The sequence below is a fragment of the Lutra lutra genome, chromosome 15, assembly GCF_902655055.1.
Source record: "Lutra lutra chromosome 15, mLutLut1.2, whole genome shotgun sequence".
NCBI lineage: Eukaryota > Metazoa > Chordata > Mammalia > Carnivora > Mustelidae > Lutra > Lutra lutra.
The window spans coordinates 30,099,666-30,117,530 of record NC_062292.1 but is presented as its reverse complement, the minus strand read 5'-3'; the positions used below and the strand labels follow the sequence as shown (position 1 = coordinate 30,117,530).

General features: G+C 40.3%; 1 protein-coding gene across 1 annotated transcript in view; it reads left to right on the top strand.

Moving 5' to 3' along the window:
- The window catches only part of DNAH14 (dynein axonemal heavy chain 14), a 326,637-nt gene that overhangs the window by 83,125 nt on the left and 225,647 nt on the right, over positions 1-17,865 (top strand). Inside the window, exons 20-22 of the mRNA XM_047705359.1 lie at positions 1,041-1,286; positions 6,798-6,919; positions 9,103-9,274. Of these exons, the coding sequence (XP_047561315.1) occupies positions 1,041-1,286; positions 6,798-6,919; positions 9,103-9,274 (540 nt within the window). The remainder of the gene's footprint in view (positions 1-1,040; positions 1,287-6,797; positions 6,920-9,102; positions 9,275-17,865) is intronic.

Sequence of the window (17,865 nt, the reverse complement as noted above, 5' to 3'; positions counted from 1 at the left end):
CCAAACTTTGACCATAAGGACTTCAAAGGGCTCAGTGCAGGTGGTTGAAATTTTGCTTTTCACATGATCAGTGTCTGTATTTAGTTATTAGCAATTTCGGAATGTGACCATTAAGTGAAAGTTCTTTCTCCAGCACAGAAACTCGATAGTCCTGTAGCTCCTCATCTGCCTTTGGATGAATACTCGGTATCAGAAGGCAAGCCTCCTTCTCACCCCGATAGTGGAGGCCATGAGGAGCTGACCAATCCCACCATTCCGACAGCATCTTTGGCAGAGGATGAACACTAGTCCCATTTGCTCAGAGTCCCCACTGAGCTGCATTACGGGACATAAGGATTAGGCACCACTCTTTAACCCCATGGAGTTGACATATGAAAACAGTGGTAGATTCTTCTTTCAGGGATAAAAGCAATTAGCCCAGCTAGTTAATGCCATGATGTGGGAATGAGAGCCCTCTGAGTGTCTGTTTCAGTGGAGATCTCGTGTCAGGATCTTGGCCTCTGGAACTGACAGTCCGTGCCCACTGGAAAGAAGGCCTGTCTGTACTCCACTAATGTGTTTTGAGAGCCATCTATCCTCATGGCCATAGGGCAAAGAGAAGCCATGGAAATCTTGGGTCCATTAGGATTACATCCTCTCAGATAATTGTATCTCGAGAATTATTGCAAAAAGTAAAAACGTGTCACAGAATGAAGGAGCAGTTGGCATTAGTCCAGAGAAAACAAAGCTTGGGGGGGCTAATGCCATCTGCCCGTGGGCAGAAGGTGCTGTCAGCTGTTCTTCCTATGGGCTACCGTTAGAGGAAACACACACGATGACTAGAAATTTCACTGAGTGTGCAGAACGTGAAATGGTCACAATGGATAAAGCCCACAAAGGGTCCTGTCATGCGGGTCAGGGTGCGTGATCTCCGGTCAGAGCATCACCGGCCTGGGACCAGGTCTCTAGGACCTGTGATGTGCATGTTCACGTAAGTCTTGTGTTGTAAATACATCAGGAGTCATTCGTCCGGTGAATATTAATGAGTGTTTTCATTTTAGATGTTTCAGTACGAAAATGAAATTAATGAAATCTCGGCCTCTGCCACTAATGAAGCTGCTCTTGAGAAAATGCTGTTTAAAATTATTGATCAGTGGAACACAACCCCGTTACACTTAGCTGTTCATCAGTCAGAGACAATGTCCATCCTGATAATTTCATCCATAGACGACATATTAACTCAGTTAGAAGAGTCTCAAATCATACTTGCAACAGTTAAAGGATCTTCGTCTGTTGGGCCCATTCGGGTAAATATTGTGGCAAAGGGAAACTATTGTAATTGTTCACAGTTTTATTTACCACTTTAATTTTTTTACATTTCATAACCTTTTGAATTGTATAAATCATCCACATACTTACGTAGAAATGACAATGAATGTTAGTAGTTTAGATACTCGAAGTAACTTCTTATGGAAACATTAATTGTCCATGAAAAATTGTCATAAAGTTCCATTTGAGCAGATAAAATAAATTTAGATCATATAAGAATATTACCCTATAGGGGCGCCTGGGTGGCTCAGTGGGTTAAGCCGCTGCCTTCGGCTCAGGTCATGATCCCAGGTCCTGGGTTCGAGCCCCACATCGGGCTTTCTGCTCAGCAGGGAGCCTGCTCCCTCCTCTCTCTCTGCCTGCCTCTCTGCTTACTTGTGATTTCTCTCTGTCAAATAAATAAATAAAATCTTTAAAAAAAAAAAAAAGAATATTACCCTATAAACCATGACTTCCCAGCACTGCCACTGTGGCTAGAAAGATCCACAGTTTGAGCAGAACCCCTGCCTAGCCCACTGCCTGTGCTTCATTTTCATTGCCTGTGCTGTTGCTCCTAAGGGTTAAACCTAACCTGCGTGCCTGTGTGTCCCTGCAGTTACTGCTCGGGACAGTTGGGAACCGAAGCACAGGGCCAGCTGTGGGCTGGCCCACGTGGGCTGCCCACGTCCAATAGCATTGCCAAGAATCATTTAAACACTTCAGAAAACTCAAGAAGATATGTATACATATACAAATACATAATAGTAAAGTTACCATAATTGATAGAGAGAGAGACATGTGCACCCATCAAATGGAATTCACATTATTTGCAAACACACAAGCATTTAGGGAAAATGTCAGTTAAGTGAACCTTAGACAGAAAAAACTCAATAAACTGCAAAAAAGGGATGAGCCAAATAGACTGTATTCTCTAACCACATGTATTAAAATAAAAAATAAACATCAGAGAAACAGCAAAAAAATAGATAACAGCAGAACTATCTCACACACACACACACAGACACGCAAGCACCCGGATTTCAAAACATCCATTGGAATATACAGGAAATATAATAAAAAATTTTTCATTAAAAATAAACAAAAGGAGAGGATTCTAAATCGAACCCTGTCACAACTGGCTTAGAGCCCCATGAAAAGGAAGGTTTAGAACACCAAATGCCTTCATTCAAAAGTCAAAATGAATGTAGTGAGTGCTGCATTGGGCGTGCTTCAAGAACAGCACACACACAGACTCCCGCGTCCAGCAAGATCCAGGAGAGGGGCAGGCACACTGTCCTGCCTGAAATACCGGAAGCAGAATGGAAGAAATAGATGGAACTGTGGTTTGCAGGACACTTGACCTCGGACTTTGAACGATGAGGACCCTTGAGAGATGGGAAACAAACAAGAGGAGCCCCATGGTTGCCCCAACCTGGGTGTGCGAGCCTCGGTTGGTGGGGAGGGAGCTCATCCAGCCACAGCCTGGCAGACCCCCTGATAGGAGGAGATGTGCTGAAAGTCCCAGGAGGCAGGGAGGCCAGAGCCCGCAGGGCAGAGTCCCAGGGAGGGCAGAACCCCAGAGAACTGTGGAAGCTCCCTTCTCAAGGACTCCACAGCCCCAAGTGCTGGCATGTGAACTCAAGGAAATTCCCTGAGACCAGGGGGATGACCAGTTGAGAGGCGCTGAGGGAACCATTTACGCAGGGCTGGGAATAAGGCCCACGTCCATCAGCCGCAACAGGAAGACTGATTTGTGAGCATTATAGATGGAGCGCTTGAGAGGATCTTGCCACAGTAAACTAAATGCTGCTCTAACAGATCTTAGAAGCAAAACCGCAGGTGATAAAACTGTTTCTAAGTAATTTAACAACACTTAGAACAAAGTTCAAGAATATTTATAGGAATACAAAAAAAGGGGTGCCTGGGTGGCTCCATTGTTAAGTGTCTGCCTTTGGCTCAGGTCGTGATTTCAAGGTCCTGGGATCAAGTCCCACATTGGACTCCCTGCTCAGTGGGGAGTCTGCTTCTCTCTCTACCTCAAACCCCCGCTTGTGTGCACACTCTCTCTCAAATAAATAAAATATTTTTTAAGAAAGGAATGCAAAAATATCCAGTACCCCACATGATAAAAATCACAGTATCTGGAATCCAACCAGTGTTGATCAGACATTCAAGGAAGCAAAAAAATAGAGTTTGTCATAAAGAGAAAATTTTACTGAAGAAAACTGATCCAGAACTGACACAGATGTCAGGACTAGACAAGGACAGTGAAACGATTATTTTTTTTTTTTAAGATTTTATTTATTTTTTGACAGCACAAGCAGGGGGAACAGCAGCGGGAGAGGGAGAAGCAGGCTTCCTGCCGAGCAGGGAGCCTGATGAGGGACTCGATCCCAGGACCCTGTGATCATGACCTGAGTGAAGGCAGATGCCCAATTGACTGACCCACCTAGGCACCCCTGAAACAAGTATTTTAACTCTATGCCATATTTTTATTTTTTTATTTTTATTTTTATTTTTTTAGATTTTTATTTATTTATTTGACAGAGAGAAATCACAAGTAGGCAGAGAGGCAGGCAGAGAGAGGAAGAAGCAGGCTCCCTGCTGAGCAGAAAGCCCGATGCGGGGCTTGAACCCAGGACCTGGGATCATGACCTGAGCCGAAGGCAGCGGCTTAACCCACTGAGCCACCCAGGCACCCCCATATTTTTAAAAGTAGATACATGGAAGATAATATAGACCAAATATAAATATGAAGACCAAAGTCAAATTCCTACAGATGAAAACTATAATTTCTGACATGAACTATATGCTAGATGAGACTGATGGCAGATTAGATATTGCAGAAGAGATTAGTGAATTTAAATAATTTTGAAAAGAAGAAAAAGGTGGAAAATCAACACTACCTGATTTTGAGACTTACCACCAGTTTTAAATTGATTTAAAGATAAAGATAGAAAAATGGAACAGAATAGAGGGTACAGAAATAGACCCACATGTAGATGGACACCTGATTTTCAACAAAAGTTTAAAGACAATTCTGGAAAGAAACTAGTCTTTTTAGAAATGGAGCTGGCAAATTGGACAGCTGCATGCAAAACAAATTTTTAAAAACACTTCACACTGTATCTTTTAGCATTATAAACTTTAACTCAAGAATGGATCGTAGTCTTGAATGCAAAACCTGAAACATCAGAAGAAATTTTTGAAACACTAAGAAAAAAAAAATCAGAAAATTTTTGTGACGTTGGGCTAGCCAGATTTCTTCAGTATGACACCAGAAGAATGATCAACAGAAGGATTTCTGTTAAAAATTAAAAACTTGTGCCCTTCAAAAGACACTATTAAGGGGGAAAATATGAGCCAAGACTGGAAGGAAATATTTGCCCAGTGTGTATTTGGTAAAGGACTTGTTTCAAGAATATATAAAGAATTCTCAAAATCAAAAAACAATAAATAAATGGGCAAAAGATTGACGCAGACACTTCACCAAAGAAAATATCTGGATGGAAAATAAACATACGAAAAGATGCTTCACTTCATTATCCATCGGAGGAAAGTTTGGAATCCCAGTGAGGTACCACTACACACCGTATGGAACGCCTGAAAAGACGGATCAGCCCCAGTGTTGGTGAGGATGTAGCAGAAAAGGGACCTCTCTCAATGTTACAGTCTCTTAAAAGGTTTCTTAAAAGTTAGAAGGACAGGCCTACCACATGATGCCGGCATTCCACTCATAGGTATTTGCCCAAAACAAAGGAAAGCCTTTGTCTGTACTGACACATGATAGCAGCTTTGTTGGTAGTAGTGAAGGGCAGGAAGCAGCCCCGGTGCCACCTGCTGGATGACAAACGTATCACAGCATCTACACCGCGGGACACTACTCAGCGGTAAGAAACAAAAGAGTGACACAGGCTGCGACGTGAATGACTCTCAGAATAACTATGCTGAGTAAAAGACGTCAGACCAGAAAGAGTCCACACTGTAAGGTTTCATTCATAGAAAGTTCTAGAAAATGCCAACTAGGCTTTGGTTTCAGCAGGTGATCAGTGGCTGCCTAGGGATGAAAATAGGCAGAGGCTAGAGGAAGGGGCTGTAGCAGGGCACAGGAAACCTTCCAAGCTAATAGATATATTCATGATCTTGGTTGTGGTGATTGCCTCACAGAAACAGATGTGAAAACATTAAATTGTGCATTTTTAAAAGTGCCACCTTACTGTATGTCACTTATACCTCGATAAAGCTATTGAAACATAGAGTAGATTTTAAATAGGGAGACACATAGCAGGAAGGAGACCTAAATGGGCTATACATGGCTCCCTCTGAGGGGCCCAAGTTATGGGATGGCCAGTTTATTGGTTTGCAAGGATTTTAGGACTAATTGATTTTTAACCATTTTCCTCTTACTTTAATAAACATACAAGTTGGGAAAAGATGTTATATCCAACAGTGTTTGGTTTTTTTAATTAAAAGAATGAAGAAAACCTTTAAGTACTTTAAGTACTAACGCAAAACCTCTCTAAAACACAATTAGATTTAAAAAAAAAAGAAGTTGCAAAACACTGTGTACAGTAGCATTGATGTAAACATATTACATGTCCTTAAGTACAAAAATATTTAAAGAAAGGACTGAAAGAATATACATACCAAAAAATATTTGTTGAAAATAGAGCTACCCTGCAATCCAGCAATTGCACTACTGGGTATTTACCCAAAGATACAAATGTACTGATCTGAAGGGGCACGTACACCCCAATGTTTATAGCAGCGATGTCCACAATAGCCAAACTAGGGAAAGAACCTAGATGTCGGTCAACAGATGAATGGATAAAGAAGATGTGGTATTTATACACAATGGAATACTATGCAGCCACAACAGAAATGAAATCTTGCCATTTGCAACAATGTGGTTGGAACTAGAGGGTATTATACCAGATGAAATAAGAGAAAGACAATTACCATATAATCTTACTCATGTAGAATTTAAGAAATAAAACAGGATCATAGGGGAAGAGAGGAAAAAATAAAACAAGATGAAAGCAGAGAGGGAGACAAGCCGTAAGAGACTCTTAAGCATAGGAAACAAACTGAGGTTGCTGGAGGGAAGGAGGCGGGGTATGGAGTAACAACTGGATGATAGACACTAAGGAGGGCATGTGATGTAATGAGCACTGGGTGTTACATAAGACTGATAAATCACTGACCTCTACCTATGAAACTAATAAAACATTATATGTTAATTAATTGAATTTGTTTTAAAAAGTAAAATAATGCGTATGTTAAAAATATTTGTATGTTATATAATAAAATAGAAAATTGCATGAACAGAACATCTCAAATGTCTCCCAAAACTAAATATTATAATTAGATTTACATTTATTTATCCTACCCTCTAGAATACAGTGTATGTCAGTGACTGATAATCAGTTTAGACGTCAGCATTTTTACTAAAAATGTAGTATATTTTACTAAATGAATCTTTAGACTTTATGTATGTGTTCATCTTTCAGGATCTTGTGGATGAGTGGGATCAGAACTTGACTCTCTTCTCTCACACTCTTGAGGAATGGATGAATTGTCAAAAAAATTGGCTTTATCTTGAACCAATCTTTCATTCTGTAGAAATACAAAGGTAAAAAAAAAAAAAGCCTTAAACAGGTTAAAAAATGTATGGTGGGTATTTATTGCCTATAATCCCTGAGAAGTCATTTCTTCAATAAATGCTCTAAAATAATCCACCTTTGGGCACAGGAGTATAATCTGAATTTTTTTTCATGAAAGATTGCAAGCATAATTTTTTTAAAAGTCCTGTTTCTCAGTTATTGGTATAAAACTGTTGAGGACTGGGAAAGGAGTGTCAGGTCACTGTAATCCCTAAACCACAATACTGTGTGTCTATATAGTTCTAGAATATTAGTGTGGTTTTGATATGAATAATAAATGTGCTTTTAGTAACATTCATACATGAATGGTAGTTTCTTACTTTGGACCATGTGAAAGAACAGATGTCCTAGATAGTTGGTGAAAAGTGTCCCTTTTCTTTTTATTCAGAGCATTCAATTCATTGGTCTCTCTTTAAAGTGGTCTCTTTTTTAAAATTTTTAAATTTATTTTAAGCGTAACAGTATTCATTGTTTTTGCACCACACCCAGTGCTCCATGCGATCCGTGCCCTCTCCGATACCCACCAGCTGGTTCCCCCAACCTCTCATCCCCCGCCCCTTCAAAACCCGCAGATTGTTTTTCAGAGTCTATAGTCTCTCATTCACCTCCCCTTCCAATTTCCCTCAACTCCCTTCTCTTTAACTCCCCTTGTAAAGTGGTCTTAAGAGTGTGTGAGTTGTGACACATGTTTTATCCGGACAGAATTTGAAGTGTTAACCATATATCACACAAACTAGTCTAGGAGCCGTTCTCATATAAGGTAGGAAGTCCTAGAGTGTGTATTTGTAAGGTGTATTAGAGCAGATAATAGGAGACCTTGAATATCAGTTAAGTGTTATAAATTTTATTTTAGGGGCAAAGGGGAGCCATGAGAGGCTCACAAAAGAAAACTGTTAAGATGCGAGCACTACTTTGCAGGGTTCAGATTATACTCCTGTGTCCAAAGGTGGATTATTTTAGAAAGTTTATTGAAGAAATGACTCCCAGAGATGAAACCACATATCTAAGGAATGTATCCTTTGTGGTTATAACAACTTACTGCCTTAAACTTAAAACTTCAGCATTACTCTTTCCTAAAGATTTATTAATTGATGGAAAGATAAGACCCTTAGTTCCCAATGTCACCAAGTTGTTCTTCACGGATTCGTGAGAGAGAAAAGGGGATTCTCAATAAAGGGTTGCTGGAGTCCGTACAAGAGTGCTAAGAAAAGAAGACACGAGTTTATAATGGACTTGCCTTTGACTAGTGGAGAAGGATTGGGGGGGGGGGGGATCCTGCTACCAGGGGGGAGTGTAAAAAAGAGGAAGAGGAAGAGAGATTTGTTAGGAAGGAGACTTGTTTAAAGAGAATGTGTGAAAGAAGAGGATGCTGTCCGTTCCCTCCCACCATGCTCCCTGTGAAGTCACACCAGAGCTTCCTGAGAGTGTTGGGAGGGTGCCCAACAGGGGGGAGATTGAAGCTCCTCCCTAGCAGGATTTTTACTGTGCTGAAGACCGTTTTAGGCCCATCGCCCAGAACGGGGACTGGGATAATGGCGGGGCTGGGGGCAGAGGGGGAAGGTGGCTCATGGAAGAACTTGACATGCATTGCCCTGGGGTTTGGGGCATTAGAAACTAGGACTTGCCTCTTCTCTGGCGAGCTCTGAAGCAGCTTTTAGTAGCAGAGCAGAGAAGTACAAGAGCACACAGGCGGACCACTGGTTCTCAACCACAGGTGCTGTTGTCCTCTGGGGGACATTAGGCAGTTCTCATGCCAAAAATGGCTTCTTCAAGAAGATGAGTACCCTCTTCTCAAGAAGCTCTCTCCAGATCCCATTTCCTCTAGAATTTTAGTAACCTTTGTTTTATTACATTTTCCAGGACTCAGGTCACTTTTACTTATGTAGAACTTGTGTATCCCTATCTTACACCTCTCACTGAGTATAGTCTTGTTAAATGATGGACGCACGTCTGATTTATCCTAGTATTGCCTACCATACACATCACCATACATAATAAACACTCCAAATTATCTTCAGCTAATGATGAGCAAAAATAAAACATTACAACATTTTAAAAATTGAACAATAATCTGTGGAAATTGCATTTAGATTACAGATTTTAATTATGGTACCTTCAAAAGATAAAATTATCTCTAATTTTCTTTCTAAAGGCAGCTGCCAGCAGAAGCAAAACTCTTCTCTCATGTGATTTCCATGTGGAGAGAAATAATGTTAAAAATACAAAACAAACTGGATGCTTTGCGAATAACCACCTCTTCGGGTGTCCTTGAGATTCTGCAAAATTGCAATGCAAGTCTGGACTATATAATGAAAAGTCTGGAGGTAAAACCGTAACTGTCTTTAAAATGGAGAATCATTTAATCTTCGAAAGGGAATGTAATGGACAACAGAAACACTTTGGTGCAGATTTTCTTTCCTCTGGCTGTCAACAATATTTCCAACTCTTGCCAACTATAGGGTTAATGAAAATACTACCAAAACAAACAAACAAACAAAAAGTGCAGGCACCAATCTAAATGGCCTTAGACAAAATAACAATTTTTTTAAGTGCCTGGATTTCCTTATCTTTAAACTGGGAATAATGGTAGTGCCTACCTGGGGGGGCTTTGTGCTAAATGAGGTAATGCCCTTAGAGCACAAGAACTGAACAAGGAAAGTACCAAGTGAAAGCTAATTATTCACATTAGCACTATGGTTGTTACAAAACTGACAAAATCTGCAGAAATTGAAATAGATTAGTTTGATGATTTTATTTCTTCTAAATCTGGTATGGTTAACATAAAGTGTTAGGTTAGTTTCTGGGATACCATGTAATAATTCAACAGTTCTGTCATTATTCGGTGCTGATCAAGGCCCCTTCACCTATTTCCCCCTTCCCCACCACCCCCTGTAACCTGCAGTGTGTTCTCGGTAGTTATGAGTCTGTTTTCTTGGTTTGTCTATTTTTTCCCCTTTGCTCATTTTTTTTGTTTCTTAAATCACACATAAGAGTGAAATCATATGGTATTTGTCTTTCTCTGACTGACTGACTTCATTTTTACATTATACCCTCTAAATCCACCCATGACGATGCTGTCAATGGCAAGATTTCATTTTTCTTTATGACCGAGTAGCATTCATTGTATATACACACCACATCTTCTTTATCCATTCCCCATGTGAACACTTGGGTTGCTTCCATAATCTATTGCAAACAATACTTCAGTAAACATAGGGGTGCATATATCTTTTTGAATGAGTGTTTTTTGTATTTTTTGGTAAATACCCTGTAGTGGAATTACTGATCATATGGTAGTTCTTTCAGTTTTTCAGGGGCCCTCCATACTGTTGTCCACAGTGGCTTCACCAGTCTGCATGCCCACCAACAGTGCACCACGGTTCCTTCTTTCCCCACATCCTCACCAACACCTGTTGTTTCTTGTGTTTTGGATTTTAGCCATTCTGACAGGTGGGAGGTAGTATTTTGTGATTTTGATTTGCCTTTCCCTGATGATGAGTGATGTTAGGCATCTTCTCATGTATCTATTGACCATCTGCATGTCTTCTTTGGAGAAATGTCTGTTCATGTCTCCTGCCTGTTTTTTTTTTTTTGTTTTTTTTTTTTTTTAGATTTTATTTATTTATTTGACAGAGAGATCACAAGTAGGCAGAGAGTCAGGCAGAGAGAGAGGGGGAAGCAGGCTCTCCGCTCAGCAGGGATGCTGAGGCAGATGTGGGGCTTGATCCCAGGACCCTGAGACCATGACCTGAGCCGAAGGCAGCGGCTTAATCCACTGAGCCACCCAGGCGCCCCTCCTGCCTGTTTTTTAATTGTATTATTTGAGGGTTGGTATTGAGATAAATAAATTCTTTATGTGTTTTGGATGCTAACCTTTATCAGATATGTTATTTTCAAATATCTTCTCCTATTCAGTAGGTTTTTGTTTGGTTTTGTTGATGTTTCCTTTGCTCTGCAGAAGCTTTTTATTTTTATGTAATCCCACTATTTTTGCTTTTGTTTCCCCTGACTCAGGAGACATATCTAAAAAGAAGCTAGTATGGCTAATGTTGGAGACATTACTGCCTGTGCTGTCTTCTAGGATTTTTATGGGTTTAGGTTTTCACATCTAGGTCTTTAATCCATTTTTAGTTTATTTTTTATGTATGGTGTAAGAAAGTAGTTTCATTCTTTTGCATGTTGCTGTCCAATTTTCCCAACACCATTTGTTAAAGCGACCGTCTTTTTCCCATTGCATATTCTTGCCTCATTTGTCAAAGATTAATTCACCATATAACTGTGGGTTTATTTCTGGGCTCTATTCAGTTGTATTGATCAATGCGTCTTATTTTTTAGAGAGAGTGAGCATGAATGGCAAGGGGGGGCAGAAGGAGAGTGAGAATCCCCAATAGGCTCCACACAGCATGGGGCCTGACATAGGGCTCAGTTTCATGACCCTGAGATCATGAGCTGAGCCAAAATCAAGAGTTCGACACCTATCTGAATGAGCCACCCAGGCACCCCTCTATGTATCTATTTTTGTATCGGTGCCATATTGTTTTGATTACTACTGATATGTAATATATCTTGAAATCTCAGACTGTGATGCCTCCAGCTTTGTTCTTCTTCTTCAAGATTGCTTTGGCTTTTGGGGTTCTTTTGCGGTTCCATACAAATTTTAGGATTGTTTGTTCTCATTCTGTGAAAAATGCTGTGGTATTTTGATAGGAATTGCATTAATGTGTAGATTGCTTTGAGTAGTATAAATATTTTAACAGTATTTGTTCTTCCTGTCCATGAGCATCTTTCCATTTGTTCATGTCATCTTAAATTTCTTTCATCAGTGTTTTATAGTTTCTAGACAGAGTACAGGTCTTTCAACTGCTTTGTTAAGTTTATTCCTAGATACTTTATTATTTTTGGTGCTTTTGTAAATGGGACTGTATTCTTAATTTCTCTTTCTGATCCTTCATTCTTAGTGTGTAGAAATACAATGGATTTCTGTATGTTGATTTTACATACTGTAACCATACTGAATTCATTTATCAGTTCTAGTAGCTTTTTATGTATAATATCATGTTATTCTGCAAATATCCTTACCAATTTGGATACCTGATATTCCTTTTTTCTTGTCTGATTGCTATGGCTAGGACTTCCCGTACTATGTTGAATAAAAGTGGTGAGAGTAGACATCCCTGTCTTGTTTGGCTGTAGAGGAAAAGTTCTCAGTTTTTCTGCATTTAGGATGATATTAGCTGTGGGTTTTTCATATATGGCCTTTATTATGTTGAGGTCTGAGGGTCTTTATCAGGGATGGATGTTGTACTTTGTCAAATGATTTTTTGTGTGTTTCTTGATAGGACCATATGGTTTTATCCTTTCTCTTATGAGGTGATGTATCATGTCGAGTGATTTGCAAATATTTTTTTTTTTAAAGATTTTATTTATTTATTTGACAGAGAGAGATCACAAGTAGATGGAGAGGCAGGCAGAGAGAGAGAGAGGGAAGCAGGATCTCTGCCGAGCAGAGAACCGGATGCGGGACTCGATCCCAGGACCCTGAGATCATGACCTGAGCCGAAGGCAGCAGCTTAACCCACTGAGCCACCCAGGCGCCCGTGATTTGCAAATATTGAAGCACAGATGCATCCTGGGAATAAATCCCACTTGATCATGGCAAATGATTTTTTTTTAATGTATTGTTGGATTCAGTTTGCTAATACGTTGTTGAGGTTTTTTGCCTCTATGTTCATCAGAGATATTGACCTACAATACTCTGCCTCTCTAGTATATTTCTGTGGTTTCGGTATCAAGGTTATGCTGCATAGCCTCATAGAATGAATTTAGAAGTTTTCATTCCTCTTCAGTTTTTTGGAATAGTTTGAAGAATATGTATTAACTCTTCTTTAAATGTTTGGTAGAATTTGCCTGTGAAGCCATCTGGCCATGGACTTTCAGTTTTGGGGAGTTTTTTGATTACTGATTCAATTTCATTGCTGATAGTCTGATCAAAGTTTCTATTTCTTCTTGATTCCATTTTGGGAGGTTATAAGTTTCAAGGAATTTATATGTTTCTCCTAGATTGTCCCACTTGTTAAGCATGTAGTTTTTCATAATATTCTCTTATCATCCTTTGTATTTCTGTGATGTCAGTTGTTATTTCTCCTCTTTCATCTCTGATTTTGTTTATTTGAGCCCCCCCCTTTTTTTTTATATGAATCTGGCTAAACATTTATCGATTTTGTTGATCTTTTCAAAGATCTTTTGTTGATTTTTTCAAAGAACCATCTCCTGGTTTCCTTGATCTGTACTATTGTGGGTTTTTTATTTGTTTGTTTGTTTTTAGTTTCTGTTTTGTTTATTTCTGCTTTAACCTTTATTATTTCCTTCTTTCTACTAGTTTTGAGTTGTATTTGTTCTTCTTCTTCTAGTTCCTTTAGGTGTAAGGTTAAGTTGTTTGATATTTTTCTTTGTTGAGGTAGACCTGTATTGCTATAAACTTCCTCTTAGAACCACTTTTGCTTCATTGCAAAGACTTTGGACCATTGTGCTTTCATTTTCATTTGTCTCCATGTATTTTTTTTATTTCGTGTTGATTTCTTAATTGTTCAGTAGCAGGTTATTTAACCTCCATGTTATCTGTGCTCTTTTCAGATTTTTTCATGTGGTTGATTTCTAGTTTTGTATCACTGTGGTCAGAAAAGATACATCGGGGACGCCTGGGTGGCTCAGTTGGTTAAGCAGCTGCCTTCGGCTCAGGTCATGATCCTGGCGTCCTGGGATCGAGTCCCACATCAGGCTCCTTGCTCAGCAGGGAGCCTGCTTCTCCCTCTGCCTCTGCCTGCCACTCTGTCTGCCTGTGCTCGCTCTCTCTCCCTCTCTCTCTGACAAATAAATAAATAAAATCTTTAAAAAAAAAGATACATCGTATGACTTTGATTTTGCTAATTTGTTGAAACTTGTTTTGTGGCCTAATGTGTGACCTATTCTAGAGAATGTTCCTTGTGCACTTGAAAAGAATGTGTATTCTGCTGTTTTAGGACGGAATGTTGTGAATGTATCTGTTAGATCCATGTGGTCCAATATGTCATTCAAAGCCACTGTTTCCTTACTGACTTTCCATTTGGATGATCCATCCACTGATCTAAGTGGGGAGTTAAAGTCCCCTAGTATTATTGTATTACTATCAATTATTTCCTTTATGTTTGTTATGAGCTGCTTTATGTATTTGGGTGCTCCTATGTTGGATGCATAAATATTTACAATTGTTATATCTTCTTGTAGGATTGTCCCCTTTATATAGTATCCTTCTTTGTCCCTTATTACAGTCTTTGTTTTAAAGTTTATTTCATCCAGTATAAGTATTGCTACCCCAGATTTCTTTTCACTTTCACTTGCATGAAATGTTTTTCTCTCTTTTCGTGTTCTGTCTGCAGATTTTTTTTTTTGGGGTCTGAAATTAGTCTCTTGTAGACAGCATATTGGTGGGTCTTGCTTTTTATCCATTTTATCCATAGTCAACCTCTGTCTTTTGATTGGAATGTTTAGTCCATTTACATTTAGAGTAATTTTTAAAAGATTTTATTTATTTATTTGACAGAGATAGACACAGCGAGAAAGGGAACATAAGCAGGGGGAGTGGGAGAAGGAGAAGTAGGCTTCCAGCCGAGCAGGGAGCCTGATGTGGGGCTCCATCCCAGGACCCTGGGATCATGACCTGAGCCATAGGCAGACTTAAGGACTGAGCCACCCATGCACCCCAGAGTAATTATTGATAAGTATGTACTTACTGCCATTTTGTTGCTCATTTTATGGTTGTTTTTGTAGTTCTCTGTTCTTTCTCCTCTCTCTTCTCTCAGTTTGCTGGCATCCTTTAGTGATATACTTAGATTCTTTTCTGTTTATTTTTCACATATGTATTACCAGTTTTGGATTTGTGGTTACCATTGGGTTTGTATATAATGTCTTGTGCATATAGCAGTCTATATCAAGTTGTTGGTTGCTTAAGTTTGAACTCATTCTAAAAGCACTAAATTTTTACTCCTCCCCATGTCTTAAGTATATGGTGTCATACTTTATATCTTTTTATGTTGTGAGTCCCTTGACTGATTTTTATATATATATACTTATTTTTAATGCTTTTGACGTCCCTACTTTTCTTATTCCTACTTACTATGGTTTTTCCTTTCCATTCAAAGAGTCCCCATTGAAGAGAGGAAAAAAATGAAACAAGATGCAATCAGAGAGGAAGACAAACCATAAGTGACTCTTAAGCATAGGAAACATTCTGAGGGTTGCTGGAGGGAGGGGTAGAGGGATAGGGTAACTGGATGATGGAAATTAAAGAGGGCATGTGATATAATGAGACTGTTGAATCACTAACCTCTACCTCTGAAGCCAGTAATATATGTTAATTGAATTTAAATGAAAATAAATAATTTTTTTAAAAGAACAAAGAAAACAAAGAGTCCCCTTTAATATTTCATGGAGGGCTGTTTTGGTGGTCCTGAACTCCTTTAACTTTTGTTTGTCTGAGAAACTCTTTATCGCTTCTTCTGTTCTGAATGAGCGCCTTGCTGGATAGACTATTCTTGGCTGCAGGTTTCTTCTTTCAGCACTTTTAATATATCATGCTGCTCCCTTCTGGCCTGCAAAGTTTCTGCTGAAAAATCAGCTGATTCCTTATGGGTTTCCCTTATATGCAAATCTTTACTTTTGTTGCATCTAAAATTCTCTCTTGATTACCGTTTTTTGCCATTTTCATTATGTGTTTTGGTACAGATCTCCTTGGGTTGATTTTGTTGGGGGCTCTCTATGCCTCCTGGATCTGGATTTCTGCTTCCTTCCCCAGATTCAGGAAGTTCTCCACTATCATTTCTTCAAATAAATATTCTGCCTCCTTTTTCTCTCTCTTCTCCTTCTGGGACCCCTATAAAGTGAGAGTTATTATGCTCGACAGTGTTCCTGGGTTCTCTTAACCTGTTCTCATTTTTTATTATTTTTTCTTTCACAGGTCCAGCTTGATTGCTTTAGATTAAGTGCCTTCCAGGTCACTGATCTGTTCTTCTGCTTCCTCTATCTATTTATACCCTCTGGTGTACTTTTAATTTCAGTTATTGAGTTCTTCATCTCTGATTGGTTCTTTTTTATGTTTTCTATCTTTGTTGAGGGTCTCACTGAGATCTCCTCTTTTCTCAAGTCCAGTGAATATCTTTAGGACGGTTTCTTTTATTCTCTGTCAGGCTTGTTACTCATCTCCATTTTGCTTAGGCCCATTGCTGTGATTTTGTTCCACTCTTTCATTTGGGGCATATTCCTCTGTCTCCTCTTTCCGACTCTGGGTCTATTTCTCTCCCACACTTGATGGTAGTGGCTTTATGAAGAGGGCCTGCAGGGCTCTGCTGTGCGGTGTCCCCTGGACCCCAGAGCCTGGTACTTCAGGGTGTCTGGCCTGTGTGTTGTATGCACTTTCGTGTTGTGGCAGAGCTGTGTTTGCCTTCAGTCCTGCCTGCGATGGCTCTCTGCCTGTTGTGGACAGAGTCTGGTCCCTGTGGCATTAGTGGGCCAATCAAGGGCTGCCCTGGGCTTGAGTTGAGTCAGACCAGGTGTTTACTAGAGATGAAGTAGTCCCAAACTGCTTCATCAACCAGGGGACAACCTGTGTTGTCCCCTGAGCTTTTGGTGGTGGCCGGGGCCTGCAGTCAGACCAGTTTCCCACCCCCAGCCCACTGCTGGGGTCACAGACTGGCCTGTGGTTCTCCTCCCTCTCCCTGTAGAGGGGCTGGCCCCCGTCTGGGTTGCTTGCACCCTGGCAGGCTTGTGGCAGCACTCTGGATGCATTCGTGCCAAGGGCCTGTCAGAGAGAGGTGGATCCACAACATGCATGTGGGCAGGGGTACAATGCTTATAAGGTCTGTGTGCATCTGCTCTGAGAGGGGATCTGGAGCTGAGGTCTGGCTGGAGGGGCTGTGTTCCCACCAGAATGAGGGGGTTGCTGTTGGCGAGTTCGTTCCAGCCTTATCAGAGTGTCGAGGCTAGGGGAGGGAAACCACACCATTAGCTCCTTCTTTCCTAGAGAAGTCTCTCACTGATCTCTGTCCCTCTGGGAAAGGCTCTGAGGAGAGTAAATTATTCCTTCCTGTATGCCCCAGGCATTTTTCAAACTGCAGCTACTGTGCTGTATTTCTGCAGGTCTCTTCTCTTTAACAGTCGGACTCCATTTCCTCTCTCCCTCCCAGCTCTCCCAGAGCTGAGCCACTGATGTTTAAAATTCCAGGTTTTAAGTCCTGTTGGTTTTAAGAACTTGTAAAATTTGACCCTTCTCATTTTCGAAGCTAAATGTTAGGAGGATTCATCTTCTCCACGCTGGCCTCTGTGAGAGGGTCTGTTTGTCTGCCCCCCTCACCCCCCACCCCAGTCAGTGCTTGTGGGTCTCTCTCTCTTGCCCACAGACCCACAAGTCCTTTTAGTTCCATGCTGCCTCTCTGCCCTTCCTCTCATCTTCAGTGTGGCGTCTTCTCTTCTCTGCCTTCAGTTGTGGGGTTTGTTCTGCCAGTCTTCAAGTCATTTTCTGAGTCATTTATGCTATTGTGGGTGTGATCTAGGTTTATGTGGGGGGATGAAGTGAGCTCAGCGTCCTCCTACTCCACCATTGTCCCCAGAGGTCCTTGTTTGATGATTTTATAAATTAAGTTATTGATTCCATATATTTAAACATTGCCAAAACATTAAATTGTCAGCTAGACGTACATATTTTTAAATACTGTTTTATTTTTTTATTTTTTTTAAAAGATTTTATTTATTTATTTGACAGAGAGAGATCACAAGTAGACAGAGAGGCAGGCAGAGAGAGAGAGAGAGAGGGAAGCAGGCTTCTTGCTGAGCAGAGAGCCCGATGTGGGACTCGATCCCAGGACCCTGAGATCATGACCTGAGC